The 18,134-nt window shown below is 48.6% G+C and overlaps 1 protein-coding gene across 1 annotated transcript in view; it reads right to left on the bottom strand.

Moving 5' to 3' along the window:
• The window catches only part of LOC125727368 (protein NLRC5-like), a 479,373-nt gene that overhangs the window by 43,698 nt on the left and 417,541 nt on the right, over positions 1-18,134 (bottom strand). Inside the window, exon 27 of the mRNA XM_049004038.1 lies at positions 2,717-2,890. Coding sequence (XP_048859995.1) covers positions 2,717-2,890 — 174 coding nt within the window. The remainder of the gene's footprint in view (positions 1-2,716; positions 2,891-18,134) is intronic.

Consider the following 18,134-nt stretch of genomic DNA (forward strand, 5'->3'; position numbering starts at 1 on the left):
GGCAGGAGTCTGTAGGCAGGAGGAAGAATTATTAATACCACCAGGCCGCCTGTACTTCATGTTTCTGTATAATATAAAAACAGCGCAGCTTCCCCGAACGAAGCGGGAACCGAAGTTTATGAAATAGCTCAGGAAATGTCGGACGGCGCGCGACGCCGGCGGGAAGAGCCGCTAAAATGCGGCGCGAGCTAAACTAACAGTGTAATTACGGGTAAATAAAATTACAAAGCGGCGACATTCATCAGACATATTCATCACAAAGCATGTTTACCACAAAACGGCACCAGATATTAATACTGAAAGTAAGTGTTTTTACTTTAAAATATAACCTTCCTTCGAACCGCACGCCTCTTCACAGCAGCACTGCCCGCAGACTGAGAGTCCGGCATCGGCGCCGGTTTAGAAGAGAGAGGTAAGGAGCATGAACTGATTACATCTGGCTCCAGACTCCGGCAGGAGGGTCTCCACTGTGGGGCTGGAAACTCCACTCCTGCCCGGACACGACGCTACTAAAGAGAACTCAGTAGGCTGGATTATTAAAGCTATTCCCCATGTTTCCCTGACGTCATCTTCACCGCTATTGTGGAGTCATGTGATTCTGGCGCCCCCTAGTGGTGGTATATCCTATGTCATACAGGGTGATACGATATAATCCTAGTGGAGATAATAATAATATCCTACCCTATATTATTATAATACATTATTATGATTTATCAGTATTACTTATATAATGCTATAATTCTATACAAAATGTTGCATTAATGTTTAACATTATACAGGCACATATATACATCTACATATATAGGTATACAAATGATTATAATAATACTACAATAATTATTATTATTATTAATAATAATAATGTCTCTATCCTATACTTCTTTCTGAAGTTTATATAACATCATGTCTGGCCCAGGATTGGAGGTCATGTGATTCCTGGTCCCACAGTGGAGATCCTCCTAGCAGAGACACCCACTGTTCTGCAGCCAGACCATTCTCCCAGTTTGGGGGAGACTACAGGTGCCATCTTAGGACAAAACTAACGAATCTCAAAAAGATAAAAGTAAACTCACCACATGTGCAAAGAACAAATGCAAAGGATTTCTTTGTGAAATCAAACACACAGAACGATATCAGAACATATTTTACCCCTGTTACACTCCCACACAAGGACGATATAAGCATCTATAAAGTATTTGTTTGTATGAAAAAATGAATTCATAATATTCTTAGTGATGCCTGTTTTGTCTATGGGCGGCGCAGTGGTTAGTGCCGCTGCCTCATGGGAAGAAGGTCCTGGGTTTGGTCCCGTGTCCTTTCCGTGTGGAGTTCACATGCTCTGCCCGTGTCTGCGTGGGTTTCCTCCAACGGCCCCAAAGTGTGCAGGGTAGGCTGATTTGTAAGGCTAAATTGTGTGTGTGTGTCTGTGTGTGTGTGTCTGTGTGTGCACGCGCCCTGTGGTGTGTTTCCACCTGCGCAGGGTTGGTTGCCGCCTGCCCCCCTTGTTCCTGGATAGGCTCTGGTCCCCCCTGTGACCCCAGTTGGGACTGAATGGTTACGGTCCTGGATGTTTTGTCTGTTTTGTTTTTTCCCCTTGGATTCTGTCTAAACTGTCACACAGAGAAACTCACCTAAATACAAACATGGAAATCCATCTACATACAGTGCAAAAAGCCACACTCATCACAACAACTGCAGGAATACAATCATAACATAGGATTAATGGTATTATTAATAAAAACATGCAAACACACTTACATTTCTGTAAGCCTGGTCTGGTCCTGCACTCTCCACTGTGGTCCACACTATAGGAAAAGCAGAATTTACAATTTTAGAATTAGAATTTAATGATCAGTGGTTGACACACTACAGCACACAGTGCACAACAACAAAATGTGTCCTCTGCATTTAACCCATATGTGACATCGTGACATAGCAGGGGGCAGCTAATTCAGTACCCAGGGAGCAGTGCTTGAGGGCGGCACCTTGCTCTGGGTACCTCAGTGGTGTCTTGCTGGTCAGGGATTCCATCCAGAAATCATTCAATTACAAGTGTGCTTCCCTAACCATTAAACCATAACATGGTCCTGCTGTATCCATTTACTTATTGGTGCCTCTTCTTCACATACATGCATAAGTATCTGTAGCGTGTCAGACACACACTCTGTACTCACTTCAGCTTCTCCAGTTTACAGCTGGGATCCTCCAGTACAGCAGAGAGCAGCTTCACTCCTGAGTCTCCTGGGTGATTGTAGCTCAGGTCCAGCTCTCTCAGGTGTGAGGGGTTTGACCTCAGAATTGAAGCCAGGGAAGAACAGCCTTCTTCTGTGACTCTACAGCCTGCCAGCCTGTAGAGAGACAGACAAAAACTCCCCAATAAATAATATCATCTCACCATTAAGTACTACTTTTAAGCAAATATATCTGGTCTAATAAATGTTTCAATAATTGCGGTTTAGAGCATGGAATACTGAGTAAAACTGACCTCAGTATCTCCAATTTACAGTGTGGAATACTATCTCAGTTGTACTGTCAAATACCAGTGGCCTGTGGTTTAACCTGTGTGCCAGTTGCAGTGTCATTGTGAAAAAACAGTTTACCATTTCATCTGACAAATATGACTAACCATGGTACCCCCAGTTTACAGTGTGGAATGCCCAGTAATACTGACCTCAGTATCCCCAGTTTACATTGTGGAAAACCCAGTAATACTGACCTCAGTATCTCCAGCTTACAGTATGAATCCCCCAGTCCAGCAGAGAGCAGCATCACTCCTGAATCCTGCAGGTCATTGTCACTCAGGTCCAGCTCTCTCAGGGGTGAGGAGTTTGATCTGAGAGCTGAAGCCAGCGACTCACAGCATTTCTCTGTGAGATTACAGCTGTTCAGCCTGCAAAAGGAGCCCTGCTATTATACACACAGACCGGTATATATCCTACACATCAGTGATCATAGTGGTACAAAATATCCAGACTTATTTCAGCATAATAAGAGGGACAGACTACAGTTCAAAGAGAACTGGAGACATAGCAAGGCAGTACCTTAAATCACTACAGTTAGAAAAATTAAACATGATACATTTTTAATGCTGGCCAATCCTCTGATGGTCATCATGTTCCCTGTCATGATGAATACAGTGAACATTTTCATTTCAAAGCACAAATATCCTGAAAGGTTTTGTGTGCAGAATATTCGGGAACTGGATCAATCTACTCAGATGAGTAACTGTTGGCACAACACAGGATCTCCTGTAAATTTACTGTGTATTTTGGCCATTTTTTGCTGTGATATAATCATTGACAGTGGGTAAGTCTATCATGGGTTAAAAGCCTATAGTTTTATTCAAACTATACATTTTCATAAGTCATACAGACCATATTCCCAATAATGTTCTGTAGCCTGAGACTCTGCATAGAATATCTGCATAAGTATTTCCATAAAGCTCTGAGCAGCACTGTGGCTCAGTGATCAGCACTACAGCCGACCATCTAGGGTGTCGGGTTCGGTTCCTTAAAGGGCCAGTTACCCTGAGAATCTTTAATATCAGCATAAGTATTTCCATAAAGCTCTGAGCAGTGCTGTGGCTCAGTGATCAGCACTACAGCCGACCATCTAGGGTGTCAGGTTTGGTTCATTCCTGGGATATATATATTTATATATATATATATATATATATATGTGTGTGTGTGTGTGTGTGTGCGTGTGTATTTATGTGGGATTTGAATGATATCCAGAGAAGTTTATGTTTTTTAAATGACACCCGAATTCCAATCCTGTGAGTGAAATCATTATTTTCTGCATTTCTCTTCCTGGGAACTTATGAAATCACCAAACCCTAATTGCAGGACTACCAATCTTTTCAGATATGCTTTTAAAAGGAACATCCATTTAAAAGAAATATTTATGAACAGTGAAACTTCATTCATCCCCATGGGGAAATTGTCTTTTCACCTCCCATTCTGCTCCATGAGACACACAGACACACACACGTGAGAGGAAGTTTGGGGTCACAGCACAGGGTCGGCCAGCATCCAGCGCCCCTGCAGATATTGGTATTAAAGGATTTGCTCAAGGACCCAGTGATGACATCACTCTGCCGGCCAGGAGATCTGAACCAGCGGCCTTCCACTCACGGGCAGAATCCGAACATTCTGTGAAATTCTGGCTCTTGGCTGTTTGTCACACAAAGGATGGTCATAGAAAACCTGTCACTTTACTACATCACTAACTTCAGTCAATATAAAATCTGGCTTCCAGTCTCTCATGGTGAAAAATAAATCCAGCCTCATGATTAATCCACAGGGGAAATAAATGGTATATTTTCATTATATACTTTGTGTGTTTTCCCACCAATAACAACACCTCCAGTCGGGTTGTTATATATTAACATTGTTTAGAGTCTGTCTGTTTGTACATGTACTGTAACAGGAATGCATGTGTGAGTGAATGGTGTGTGAGTGTGCCCTGTGATGGGCTGGCCCCCCATCCTGGGTTGTTCCCTGCCTCATGCCCATTGCTTCCGGGATAGGCTCCGGACCCCCCGCGACCCAGTAGGATAAGCGGTTTGGAAAATGGATGGATGGATGTACTGTAACAATAACGATATTCTGTCTGGCAGGAGCAGCTGCAGCCAGCAGAGGGCGCCAGTGAGCAGCCAGAGACAGCAGTCATACTGAAGCTCCCAGCTCAAGGTTCCATCACATGAACACACCTGCTGACAATAACACTCACATACCACTTATACACCCTGTGGATAAAGAGCCCTCACTGCTTCTATAGCAGGTTAGGATGCTGTGCCTGTGATCAGAAGGCAGACTGGACCTCACTTTTTTGTTTGTTACTGCATCACTACCTTCAGTCATTATAAAGTCTGTGGTCCAGATTAACTACTGTTATAGAAACAGCTGCAGTCGAGATTATCAAATAATAATATTCATCAGACATTTCAAACAATATTCATGTATTACTACCAGACCAGACATGATATCCATCCCCACGTCACTTACAGAGCCGTCCTGGAGTTCTTGACCACAGGCAGCAGCCTCCAGTGCTCTTCATCTGATCTGATGAATTTCTTCATATCAAACACATCCAGCTCCTCATCTGACATCAGCATCACAAAGGCCAGAGCTGAGTACTGTGCAGGTGAGAGGTCTTCTACTGAAAGGTTTCCTGAATTCAGGTATCTTTCTACATCATTTACTAGAGAATTGTCACCCAGCTCAACCAGACAGTGGAACAGGTTAATAGTCCTTTCAGGGGATAAATTCTCCTCTATTTTCTTCCTGATGTATTTGGCTGTTGTCTGTCCCAGTAGCCTTTTTAGGGATCTTTTTAAAGTGGTATGTAAACTGGTTCTTGCCTCTCCCAGTAGCCTTTTTAACAGAGTCTTACTGGAGTCTGTTGAGAGGCCCAGAAGGAAGCGGAGGTAGAGGTCCAAGTGTCCATTCTTGCTCTCTAATGCCTGATCTACTGCAGTCTTCATCAGGTTAGATGATGAGTTTGACAGAAACACATATAAAGCAGCGAGATACTCCTGGATGCTCAGATGCACAAAGCAGTACACCTTCTCCTGGTACAGCCCATATTCCTCTTTAAAGACTTCTGTGCACACTCCCGAGTAAACTGAAGCTTCAGTGACATCAATGTCATTCTCTGTCAGATCTTGCTTATAAAATATGAGATTGCCTTTCTCAAGGTTGTCAAAAGCCAGTTTACCAAGTTTCAAAAGGAATTCCTTGCTGTATTCCTTAAGTTTGGTTTCATCGTTTTCCATATACTTGTCATTTTTCAAACTCGCCTGAAAGATCAGGAAGTGTGTGTACATTTCAGTCAGAGTCCTTGGAATTTCTCCCCTGTCAGTCTCACTAAAAAGCCTCTTAAGCACAGTGGCTGAAATCCAGCAGAAGACAGGTATGTGGCACATGATGAAGAGGCTCCTTGATGATTTCACATGTGTGATAATCCTGCTGGTCAGGCTCTGATCACTGAATCTCCTCCTGAAATACTCCTCCTTCTGGGCATCACTGAACCCTCGTATCTCTGTCACCTGGTGGACACACTTAGGAGGTATCTGACTGGATGCTGCCGGCCGGGAGGTTATCCAGAGGAGAGCAGATGGAAGCAGATTCCCCTTAATGAGGTTAGTCAACAGCACATCCAATGACGTTTTCTTTGTTTCATCAAACCAGCTCTCATTGTTCTGAAAATCTAGAGGAAGGCGACACTCATCCAGACCATCAAAGATTAACAAGAGTTTGTACCTAAACAGTTCAGTGGATTTAAATGATTTCAGATCTGGGACAAAGCGGTGAAACAGTTCAATCAGACTGTATTCACCCTTAATCAAATTCAGGTCCCGGAAAGGAAGAGCAAATATGAAGTGAACATCCTGGTTTGCTTTTCCTTCTGCCCAGTCGAGAATAAATTTCTGCACAGAGACTGTTTTCCCGATACCTGCCACCCCTTTAGTGAGTACAGTCCTGATAGGTGTCTCACGCACACATAAGGGTTTAAATATATCATTGCACTTGATTGTAGTATCTTCTGTTCGCCTTTTCTTGGATGCTGTTTCAATCTGTCTCACTTCATGTTCATCATTGACTCCTCCAGTCCCACCTTCAGTTATGTAGAGTTCTGTGTAAATCTCACTGAGAAGTGTTGGCTGTCCTTCTTTAGGATTCCCTTCAAATACACACTCACATTTCTGCTTCAGGTTACTTTTGATTCTTTGCAGATATTGCAGCAGGAGCTGTTCTGAAAAGAAATGAGAGGAAAATGCATTAATTCTTACTGTGATCCTGACCAGTATGAGACGAAGAATATTTTCCAAAAACACACTTTTTTACACATACAAGTCCAGATATTTCACTGTGACAAATGTGAAATGTAAAGTTTCACCATACAAATTTTACCACAACACCACGTACAGTATTGTGCATAAGCCTAAGGCAGACAAAGAAAATGTTTAAAGTAATGCTGTCAATGTTAACATGTTAATGTTTGCGATTAATCAGGAAACCTTAATGCTCTATTTTGTTCTTAATGCAAATTAATCATGTACACTGACCCAGGGCCTTAGGTCTCGTATTGTGGTACTCGACCGCATAGCGACAGCGGAAGGCAAGGAGGCTCTTTTGAAGGGGAGAACAATAGCTGTTATTAAGTCCTTCAAAAGACTAACACAGGTACTCAAGAAGCACCAAAGCACCATGAGATGGAAACACAGGGAGGTCAGAGGCCGGACAGTGAGGCACACAAACTGTGGGTAATTTATATAATGACTAAAGACACACGAGGATCGGGCAGGATTCACGCAGACACAGGTAAGGGCACACAAGACAATGGGGAACAGCACAAGGATTTACAATAACAAACACATCAGGGCTGTGTACTTGGCTGGCGAGCATGCTGGGATACACTAATAGGCTCCCGCTATACGGAAGCCATCCCACCGGAGAGCATGCTGGGATACGCTAATAGGCTCCCGCTATACGGAAGCCATCCCACCGGAGAGCATGCTGGGATGTGCTAATAGACTCCCGCTATACGGAAGCCATCCCACCGGAGAGCATGCTGGGATACGCTAATAGGCTCCCGCTATACGGAAGCCATCCCACCGGAGAGCATGCTGGGATACGCTAATAGGCTCCCGCTATACGGAAGCAATCCCACCGGAGAGCATGCTGGGATACGCTAATAGGCTCCCGCTATACGGAAGCCATCCCACCGGAGAGCATGCTGGGATACGCTAATAGGCTCCCGCTATACGGAAGCCATCCCGCCGGAGAGCATGCTGGGATGTGCTAATAGACTCCCGCTATACGGAAGCCATCCCACCGGAGAGCATGCTGGGATATGCTAATAGGCTCCCGCTATTATTATAGGGCTAGTATGGTGGTTTAGTGTGGGGTCTCTCTGCTTACGGGGCTGTGAGAGCGTCTACCAGCAGGGGGCGTGTTTCCTAACTATGTAAGTCAGCCACTGTGCTTTTGGGAAATGCAGTTCAGAGCGGGAGACGTTTTACGGCAAATCTATATATTATTCCATTATAAACCTAAAATTAGCTACGTCAAAAATATATTTACAAGGTTAAATACATTTTTCACTCTTGGTGAAAACTGTCAGAAAAAAAGCGAACATTATGTGATGAGGTATATTTATCATATGTTTTATTTTTTTGGAAAGCAAGAATTCCAATTCTAAGTCATAAATCATCAAAAGCAGGATGTTATATTAAAAAGTCACGATTCCTCTTACTAGTTCGTCATGCATTTCTTTGTTCCAAGACCACACATGTATTTGTCTCCCAAAAAATACTAGCAAATAGCCGACCACCATTTTAAACGTGTGATTAATCACAATTAATCACAGCTTATTATGGTGACTAACTGGACCATTTTTTAATCGATTGACACCACAAGTTTAAAGCTAATTATCTGGGAAGTAAGTTGCTCGGGAAAAAAACCTAAAGCATCACTTCAGCCCCTAAACCTCCTCAGGAGACCACAGCCAGTCCATGTGATCCTTACATTTTACCACCAGCTCACTTCAATAACTAATTAAATTAGTTAAAAATGTTAATGAGATATTGATTAGCCACATGGCCTCTGCTAGTGGTCAAGTAAAAAAATACATGCATGTACGATTTCTGCAAATACCGCGGTGACTTTAGTAAAGTGTTTGGATTGGCTCACACACCAACATGAAGATCCTTCTCTCTGGCTGCCTAAAGCTTTAGCACAGTGCTGTACAAGTACAGAATGTTATGAGGCTCTTACTCTTCTCCAGAATGTCAGCGAGATCATTTCGCTTCATGGTCCTCAGGATGTACAGTGTGATCTTCAGAGCTCCCTCTCTACCACAGGTCTTCTGCATCCGACCATCACTGCCCAGGTCATTGTCCTCCTCCAGCTGAGGCTCAGAGCATTCTGGGTAATTCTGATCTAGGTACCTCACAAATTTCTTCAGCTCATCCTTTAGGAACTTTACAGCTTTTTCCTCTAGTAACTAAAACAAACAGTCACAGTTAATTGTTGCTATTTGTACCAAACCTTTTCATAGTTTTACTTCTGAATCATAGTTTTAAATATACAGTCGAACCTCGTTACTACGTACAAGACGGGATATCAAAAACATGTACGTTATAAGCATAGAACGCTGTATCCACTTAGTGCAAGATGGATGAAAGAACTCACGAAATATCCATGTAAATGATAAAACTTTAATAGAACAGACCCTTAAATTGACTACAAAACAAACGAACACATTATTACTTGTTGAATAATTCGACAAAGGTCATTTTGATCCTTGAAATTTTCCTTAAATTACTCACGATTACTTAGTGCCGGCCGGCGATAAACGGCAACGAAAATACACAACGGCTGCTCAAAATGGATTTTGGAATTGAATAAACATTTGCATCCAAATTGGCATTTGGACTGAAAATATGAATGAAATATTGGTCAAATTAAATCATAAAATCCTTTACTTCCATTATTATTCTGAATTCACAATTACCGGCATGACCGGTATTTCACAAGGTTTAATAAACAAAGAATACGCACACAACACTTAACAAGCCATTACTACGCAGTCCAGTAACGATCGGTCAAGGCAACTCATTTAACGCGGGAAGTTACAACGCAATAGACAAATGTGCATTGTCAGGCGAAGATCAGGTAGATACAGGTAGATGTAGCGACACAAGTTGTGGTGGGCGGGGAGAGCGCTGTACGTTGTAACGATGGTTAGTTTTCCTATTTTCTCTAGAAATTTGGATGTTGTATCGCAGTTTACGCTGTAAGGGTGTACGCTGTAAACAATGGCTGCTATTGGAAAAATACATAGGCTAAAAACGGGAATTAGAAACCTCTACCTTGAAAAGGTAACAACGTTGTATCCGGGGTACATAGTAACGAGGTTCGACTTTATTTCCTTTAACAGGATGAATTTCTTGTTATTCAGCTGTATAAAATAAAAGGTGATTCACATAACAGCTAAAAAAACATATCAGCAACAAATACAGACCTTCGATATGGATGATGAACCCGGTTTGTCATGTAGATCTGAACTGCATTCTTCCATATGGTCTCTGTGAAAAAGGCAGAAAAGTTAATCTAATTCAATCCAATTCAAATTTATTTACCTAGTGGATTTTCACAATATTATATTGTCTCAAAGTGCTTAAATCCTCGCTGCCAAATGGCCCCATAGACAGACAGCCAGAGGCGACAGTGGGTTTATTTAGGGGGGGGGGGGTGCAGCATGTGGCTCAGTAGAGTAAACCTCTGGGCCTGTGATCAGAAGGTCGCCGGTTTATGCCCAGTCTCAGCAGAGTAAGCCTCTGGGCCAGTGATCGGAAGGTCGGTGGTTTATGCCCAGTCTCGGCAGAGTAAGCCTCTGGGCCTGTGATGGGAAGGTCGCCGGTTAATACCCAGCCTCAGCAGAGTAAGCCTCTGGGCTTGTGATGGGAAGGTCGCCGGTTTATGCAAAGCCTCAATAGAGTAAACCTCTGGGCTTGTGATCCGAAGGTCGTCGGTTTGTACCCAGCCTCAGCAGAGCAAGCCTCTGCGCCTGTGATCGGAAAGTCGCCGGTTTACGACCAGCCTCAGCACAGAAAGCCTCTGGGCCTGTGATCGGAAGGTCGCCGGTTTATGCCCAGCTTTCAGGTGAGTAAGCCTCTTGGCCTGTGACTGGAAGGTCGCCGGTTTATGCCCAGCCTCAGCAGAGTAAGCCTCTTGGCCTGTGATCAGAAGGTCGTCGGATTATGCCCAGCCTCAGCAGAGTGAGCCTCTGGGCCTGTGATCGGAAGGTCGGCGGTTTACGACCAGCCTCAGCAGACTAAGCCTCTTGGCCTGTGATCAGCAGGTCGTCGGTTTATGCCCAGCCTCAGCAGAGTAAGCCTCTGAGCCTGTGATCGGAAGATAGCCGGTTTATGCCCAGCCTCAGCAGAGTGAGCCTCTGGGCCTGTGATCGGAAGGTCGCCGGTTTATGCCCAGCCTCAGGTGAGTAAGCCTCTTGGCCTGTGACTGGAAGGTCGCCGGTTTATGCCCAGCCTCAGCAGAGTAAGCCTCTTGGCCTGTGATCAGAAGGTCGTCGGTTTATGCCCAGCCTCAGCAGAGTGAGCCTCTTGGCCTGTGATCAGAAGGTCGGCGGTTTACGACCAGCCTCAGCAAATAAGCCTCTGGGCCTGTGATCAGATGGTCGCTGGTTTGTGCCCAGCCTCAGCAGAGTAAGCCTCTTGGCCTGTAATCAGAAGGTCAGCGGTTTATGCCCAGCCTCAGCAGAGTAAGCCTTTGCGCCTGTGATCGGAAGGTTGGCGGTTTATGCCCAGCCTCAGCAGAGTAAGCCTCTGGGCCTGTGATCGGAAGGAAGCCGGTTTATGCCCAGCCTCAGGTGAGTAAGCCTCTTGGCCTGTGATCAGATGGTCGCCGGTTTATGCCCAGCCTCAGCAGAGTAAGCCTCTTGGCCTGTGATCAGAAGGTCGTCGGTTTATGCCCAGCCTCAGCAGAGTGAGCCTCTGGGCCTGTGATCGGAAGGTCACCGGTTTACGACCAGCCTCAGCAGAGTAAGCCTTTGCGCCTGTGACCGGAAGGTCGCCGGTTTATGCCCAGCCTCAGCAAAGTAAACCTCTGGGCCTGTGATCAGAAGGTCGCCGGATTATGCCCAACCTCAGCAGAGTAAGCCTCTTGGCCTGTGATCAGAAGGTCAGCGGTTTATGCCCAGCCTCAGCAGAGTAAGCCTCTGGGCCTGTGATCGGAAGGTTGTCGGTTTACAACCGCGCCTCAGCAGAGTAAGCCTTTGCGCCTGTGATCGGAAGGTCGCCGGTTTATGCCCAGCTTCAGGTGAGTAAGCCTCTTGGCCTGTGACTGGAAGGTCGCTGGTTTATGCCCAGCCTCAGCAGAGTAAGCCTCTTGGCCTGTGATCAGAAGGTCGTCGGTTTATGCCCAGCCTCAGCAGAGTGAGCCTCTGGGCCTGTGATCGGAAGGTCGGCGGTTTACGACCAGCCTCAGCAAATAAGCCTCTGGGCCTGTGATCAGATGGTCGCTGGTTTGTGCCCAGCCTCTGTAGAGTAAGCCTCTTGGCCTGTAATCAGAAGGTCAGCGGTTTATGCCCAGCCTCAGCAGAGTAAGCCTCTGGGCCTGTGATCGAAAGGTCGTCGGTTTACAACTGCGCCTCAGCAGAGTAAGCCTTTGCGCCTGTGATCGGAAGGTCGCCGGTTTATGCCCAGCCTCAGGTGAGTAAGCCTCTTGGCCTGTGATCAGATAGTCGCCGGTTTATGCCCAGCCTCAGCAGAGTAAGCCTCTGGGCCTGTGATCGAAAGGTCGTCGGTTTACAACTGCGCCTCAGCAGAGTAAGCCTTTGCGCCTGTGATCGGAAGGTCGCCGGTTTATGCCCAGCCTCAGGTGAGTAAGCCTCTTGGCCTGTGATCAGATAGTCGCCGGTTTATGCCCAGCCTCAGCAGAGTAAGCCTCTTGGCCTGTGATCAGAAGGTCGTCGGTTTATGCCCAGCCTCAGCAGCGTGAGCCTCTGGGCCTGTGATCGGAAGGTCGCCGGTTTATGCCCAGCCTCAGCAAAGTAAACCTCTGGGCCTGTGATCAGAAGGTCGCCGGATTATGCCCAACCTCAGCAGAGTAAGCCTCTGGGCCTGTGATCGGAAGGTCGCCGGTTTATGCCCAGCTTCAGGTGAGTAAGCCTCTTGGCCTGTGACTGGAAGGTCGCCGGTTTATGCCCAGCCTCAGCAGAGTAAGCCTCTTGGCCTGTGATCAGAAGGTCATCGGATTATGCCCAGCCTCAGCAGAGTGAGCCTCTGGGCCTGTGATCGGAAGGTCGGCGGTTTACGACCAGCCTCAGCAGACTAAGTCTCTTGGCCTGTGATCGGAAGATAGCTGGTTTATGCCCAGCCTCAGCAGAGTGAGCCTCTGGGCCTGTGATCAGATGGTCACCGGTTTATGCCCAGCCTCAGCAGAGTAAGCCTCTGGGCCTGTGATCAGATGGTAGCCGGTTTGTGCCCAGCCTCAGCAGAGCAAGCCTCTGCGCCTATGATCAAAAGGTCGCCAGTGTATGACCAGCCTTAGCAGAGTGACCCTCTGGGCCAGTGATGAGAAGGTTGCCGGTTAAGGTACAGCCACAGCAGAGTAAACCTCTGGGCCTGTGATCGGAAGGTCGCCGGTTTACGACCAGCCTCAGCAGAGTAAGCCTTTGCGCCTGTGACCGGGAGGTCACCGGTTTATGTCCAGCCTCAGTAAAGTAAACCTCTGGGCTTCTGATCCGAAGGTCGTCGGTTTATCCCCAACCTCACCAGAGTAAGCCTCTTGGCCTGTGATAAGATGGTCACCGGTTTATGCTCAGCCTCAGCAGAGTATGCCTCTGGGCCTGTGATCAGATGGTTGCCGGTTTGTGCCCAGCCTCAGCAGAGTAAGCCTCTTGGCCTGTAATCAGAAGGTCGTCGGTTTATGCCCAGCCTCAGCAGAGTGAGGCTCTGGGCCTGTGATCGGATGGTCGTCGGTTTATAACCAGCCTCAGCAGAGCAAGCCTTTGCGCCTGTGATCGGAAGGTCGCCGGTTTATGCCCAGCCTCAGCAGAGTAAGCCTCTGGGCCTGTGATCAGATTGTCACCGGTTTACGACCAGCCTCAGCAGAGTAAGCCTCTGGGCCTGTGATCGGAAGGTAGCCGGTTTATGCCCAGCCTCAGCAAACTAAACCTCTAGGCCTGTGATCAGAAGGTCGCCGGATTATGCCCAGCCTCAGCAGAGTAAGCCTCTGCGCCTCTGATCAGAAAGTCACCGGTTAATGCTCAGCCTCAGCAGAGTAAACCTCTGGGCCTGTGATCGGAAGGTCGCCGTTTTATGCTCAGCCTCATCAGAGTAAGCCTCTGGTCCTGTGATCGGAAGGTGCCCGGTTTACGACCAGCCTCAGCAGAGTAAGCCTTTGCGCCTATGACTGGAAGGTCGCCGGTTTATGCCCACCCTCAGCAAAGTTAGCCTCTGGGCCTGTGATCGGAAGGTAGCCGGTTTATGCCCAGCCTCAGCAAAGTAAACCTCTGGGCCTGTGATCAGAAGGTCGCCGGATTATGCCCAGCCTCAGCAGAGTAAGCCTCTGGGCCTCTGATCAGAAAGTCACCGGTTAATGCTCAGCCTCAGCAGAGTAAACCTCTGGGCATGTGATCGGAAGGTCGCCGGATTATTCCCTGCCTCAGCAGAGTAAGCCTCTGGGCCTCTGATCGGAAGGTCACAGGTTTATGCCCTGCCTCAACAGAGTAAACCTCTGGGCCTGTGATCGGAAGGTCGTCGGTTTACAACCAGCCTCAGCAGAGTAAGCCTTTGCGCCTGTGATCGGAAGGTCGCCGGTTTATGCCCAGCCTCAGCAGAGTAAGCCTCTGGGCCTGTGATCAGATTGTCACTGGTTTACGACCAGCCTCAGCAGAGTAAGCCTCTGGGCCTGTGATCGGAAGGTCGCCGGATTATGCCCAGCCTCAGCAGAGTAAGCCTCTGGGCCTCTGATCAGAAAGTCACTGGTTAATGCTCAGCCTCAGCAGAGTAAACCTCTGGGCCTATGATCGGAAGGTCGCCGGTTTATGCTCAGCCTCATCAGAGTAAGCCTCTGGGCCTGTGATCGGAAGGTCGCCGATTTACGACCAGCCTCAGCAGAGCAAGCCTTTGCGCCTGTGATCGGAAGGTCGCCGGTTTATGCCCAGCCTCAGCAGAGTAAGCCTCTTGGCCTGTAATCAGAAGGTCGTCGGTTTATAACCAGCCTCAGCAGAGTGAGGCTCTGGGCCTGTGATCGGAAGGTCGTCGGTTTATAACCAGCCTCAGCAGAGTAAGCCTCTTGGCCTGTGATAAGATGGTCACCGGTTTATGCTCAGCCTCAGCAGAGTATGCCTCTGGGCCTGTGATCAGATGGTTGCCGGTTTGTGCCCAGCCTCAGCAGAGTAAACCTCTGGGCCTGTGATCAGAAGGTCGCCGGATTATGCCCAGCCTCAGCAGAGTAAGCCTCTGCGCCTCTGATCAGAAAGTCACCGGTTAATGCTCAGCCTCAGCAGAGTAAACCTCTGGGCCTGTGATCGGAAGGTCGCCGTTTTATGCTCAGCCTCATCAGAGTAAGCCTCTGGTCCTGTGATCGGAAGGTGGCCGGTTTACGACCAGCCTCAGCAGAGTAAGCCTTTGCGCCTACGACTGGAAGGTCGCCGGTTTATGCCCACCCTCAGCAAAGTTAGCCTCTGGGCCTGTGATCGGAAGGTAGCCGGTTTATGCCCAGCCTCAGCAAAGTAAACCTCTGGGCCTGTGATCAGAAGGTCGCCGGATTATGCCCAGCCTCAGCAGAGTAAGCCTCTGGGCCTCTGATCAGAAAGTCACCGGTTAATGCTCAGCCTCAGCAGAGTAAACCTCTGGGCATGTGATCGGAAGGTCGCCGGATTATTCCCTGCCTCAGCAGAGTAAGCCTCTGGGCCTCTGATCGGAAGGTCACAGGTTTATGCCCTGCCTCAACAGAGTAAACCTCTGGGCCTGTGATCGGAAGGTCGTCGGTTTACAACCAGCCTCAGCAGAGTAAGCCTTTGCGCCTGTGATCGGAAGGTCGCCGGTTTATGCCCAGCCTCAGCAGAGTAAGCCTCTGGGCCTGTGATCAGATTGTCACTGGTTTACGACCAGCCTCAGCAGAGTAAGCCTCTGGGCCTGTGATCGGAAGGTCGCCGGATTATGCCCAGCCTCAGCAGAGTAAGCCTCTGGGCCTCTGATCAGAAAGTCACCGGTTAATGCTCAGCCTCAGCAGAGTAAACCTCTGGGCCTGTGATCGGAAGGTCGCCGGTTTATGCTCAGCCTCATCAGAGTAAGCCTCTGGGCCTGTGATCGGAAGGTCGCCGATTTACGACCAGCCTCAGCAGAGCAAGCCTTTGCGCCTGTGATCGGAAGGTCGCCGGTTTATGCCCAGCCTCAGCAGAGTAAGCCTCTTGGCCTGTAATCAGAAGGTCGTCGGTTTATAACCAGCCTCAGCAGAGTGAGGCTCTGGGCCTGTGATCGGAAGGTCGTCGGTTTATTACCAGCCTCAGCAGAGTAAGCCTCTTGGCCTGTGATAAGATGGTCACCGGTTTATGCTCAGCCTCAGCAGAGTATGCCTCTGGGCCTGTGATCAGATGGTTGCCGGTTTGTGCCCAGCCTCAGCAGAGTAAGCCTCTTGGCCTGTAATCAGAAGGTCGTCGGTTTATGCCCAGCCTCAGCAGAGTGAGGCTCTGGGCCTGTGATCGGAAGGTCGTCGGTTTATAACCAGCCTCAGCAGAGCAAGCCTTTGCGCCTGTGATCGGAAGGTCGCCGGTTTATGCCCAGCCTCAGCAGAGTAAGCCTCTGGGCCTGTGATCAGATTGTCACCGGTTTACGACCAGCCTCAGCAGAGTAAGCCTCTGGGCCTGTGATCGGAAGGTAGCCGGTTTATGCCCAGCCTCAGCAAACTAATCCTCTAGGCCTGTGATCAGAAGGTCGCCGGATTATGCCCAGCCTCAGCAGAGTAAGCCTCTGCGCCTCTGATCAGAAAGTCACCGGTTAATGCTCAGCCTCTGCAGAGTAAACCTCTGGGCCTGTGATCGGAAGGTCGCCGTTTTATGCTCAGCCTCATCAGAGTAAGCCTCTGGTCCTGTGATCGGAAGGTGGCCGGTTTACGACCAGCCTCAGCAGAGTAAGCCTTTGCGCCTATGACTGGAAGGTCGCCGGATTATGCCCACCCTCAGCAAAGTTAGCCTCTGGGCCTGTGATCGGAAGGTAGCCGGTTTATGCCCAGCCTCAGCAAAGTAAACCTCTGGGCCTGTGATCAGAAGGTCGCCGGATTATGCCCAGCCTCAGCAGAGTAAGCCTCTGGGCCTCTGATCAGAAAGTCACCGGTTAATGCTCAGCCTCAGCAGAGTAAACCTCTGGGCATGTGATCGGAAGGTCGCCGGATTATTCCCTGCCTCAGCAGAGTAAGCCTCTGGGCCTCTGATCGGAAGGTCACAGGTTTATGCCCTGCCTCAACAGAGTAAACCTCTGGGCCTGTGATCGGAAGGTCGTCGGTTTACAACCAGCCTCAGCAGAGTAAGCCTTTGCGCCTGTGATCGGAAGGTCGCCGGTTTATGCCCAGCCTCAGCAGAGTAAGCCTCTGGGCCTGTGATCAGATTGTCACTGGTTTACGACCAGCCTCAGCAGAGTAAGCCTCAGGGCCTGTGATCGGAAGGTCGCCGGATTATGCCCAGCCTCAGCAGAGTAAGCCTCTGGGCCTCTGATCAGAAAGTCACCGGTTAATGCTCAGCCTCAGCAGAGTAAACCTCTGGGCCTGTGATCGGAAGGTTTCCGGTTTATGCTCAGCCTCATCAGAGTAAGCCTCTGGGCCTGTGATCGGAAGGTCGCCGATTTACGACCAGCCTCAGCAGAGCAAGCCTTTGCGCCTGTGATCGGAAGGTCGCCGGTTTATGCCCAGCCTCAGCAGAGTAAGCCTCTTGGCCTGTAATCAGAAGGTCGTCGGTTTATAACCAGCCTCAGCAGAGTGAGGCTCTGGGCCTGTGATCGGAAGGTCGTCGGTTTATAACCAGCCTCAGCAGAGTAAGCCTCTTGGCCTGTGATAAGATGGTCACCGGTTTATGCTCAGCCTCAGCAGAGTATGCCTCTGGGCCTGTGATCAGATGGTTGCCGGTTTTTGCCCAGCCTCAGCAGAGTAAACCTCTGGGCCTGTGATCAGAAGGTCGCCGGATTATGCCCAGCCTCAGCAGAGTAAGCCTCTGCGCCTCTGATCAGAAAGTCACCGGTTAATGCTCAGCCTCAGCAGAGTAAACCTCTGGGCCTGTGATCGGAAGGTCGCCGTTTTATGCTCAGCCTCATCAGAGTAAGCCTCTGGTCCTGTGATCGGAAGGTGGCCGGTTTACGACCAGCCTCAGCAGAGTAAGCCTTTGCGCCTATGACTGGAAGGTCGCCGGTTTATGCCCACCCTCAGCAAAGTTAGCCTCTGGGCCTGTGATCGGAAGGTAGCCGGTTTATGCCCAGCCTCAGCAAAGTAAACCTCTGGGCCTGTGATCAGAAGGTCGCCGGATTATGCCCAGCCTCAGCAGAGTAAGCCTCTGGGCCTCTGATCAGAAAGTCACCGGTTAATGCTCAGCCTCAGCAGAGTAAACCTCTG

The sequence above is a fragment of the Brienomyrus brachyistius genome, unplaced genomic scaffold (assembly GCF_023856365.1).
Source record: "Brienomyrus brachyistius isolate T26 unplaced genomic scaffold, BBRACH_0.4 scaffold95, whole genome shotgun sequence".
Classification (NCBI taxonomy): domain Eukaryota; kingdom Metazoa; phylum Chordata; class Actinopteri; order Osteoglossiformes; family Mormyridae; genus Brienomyrus; species Brienomyrus brachyistius.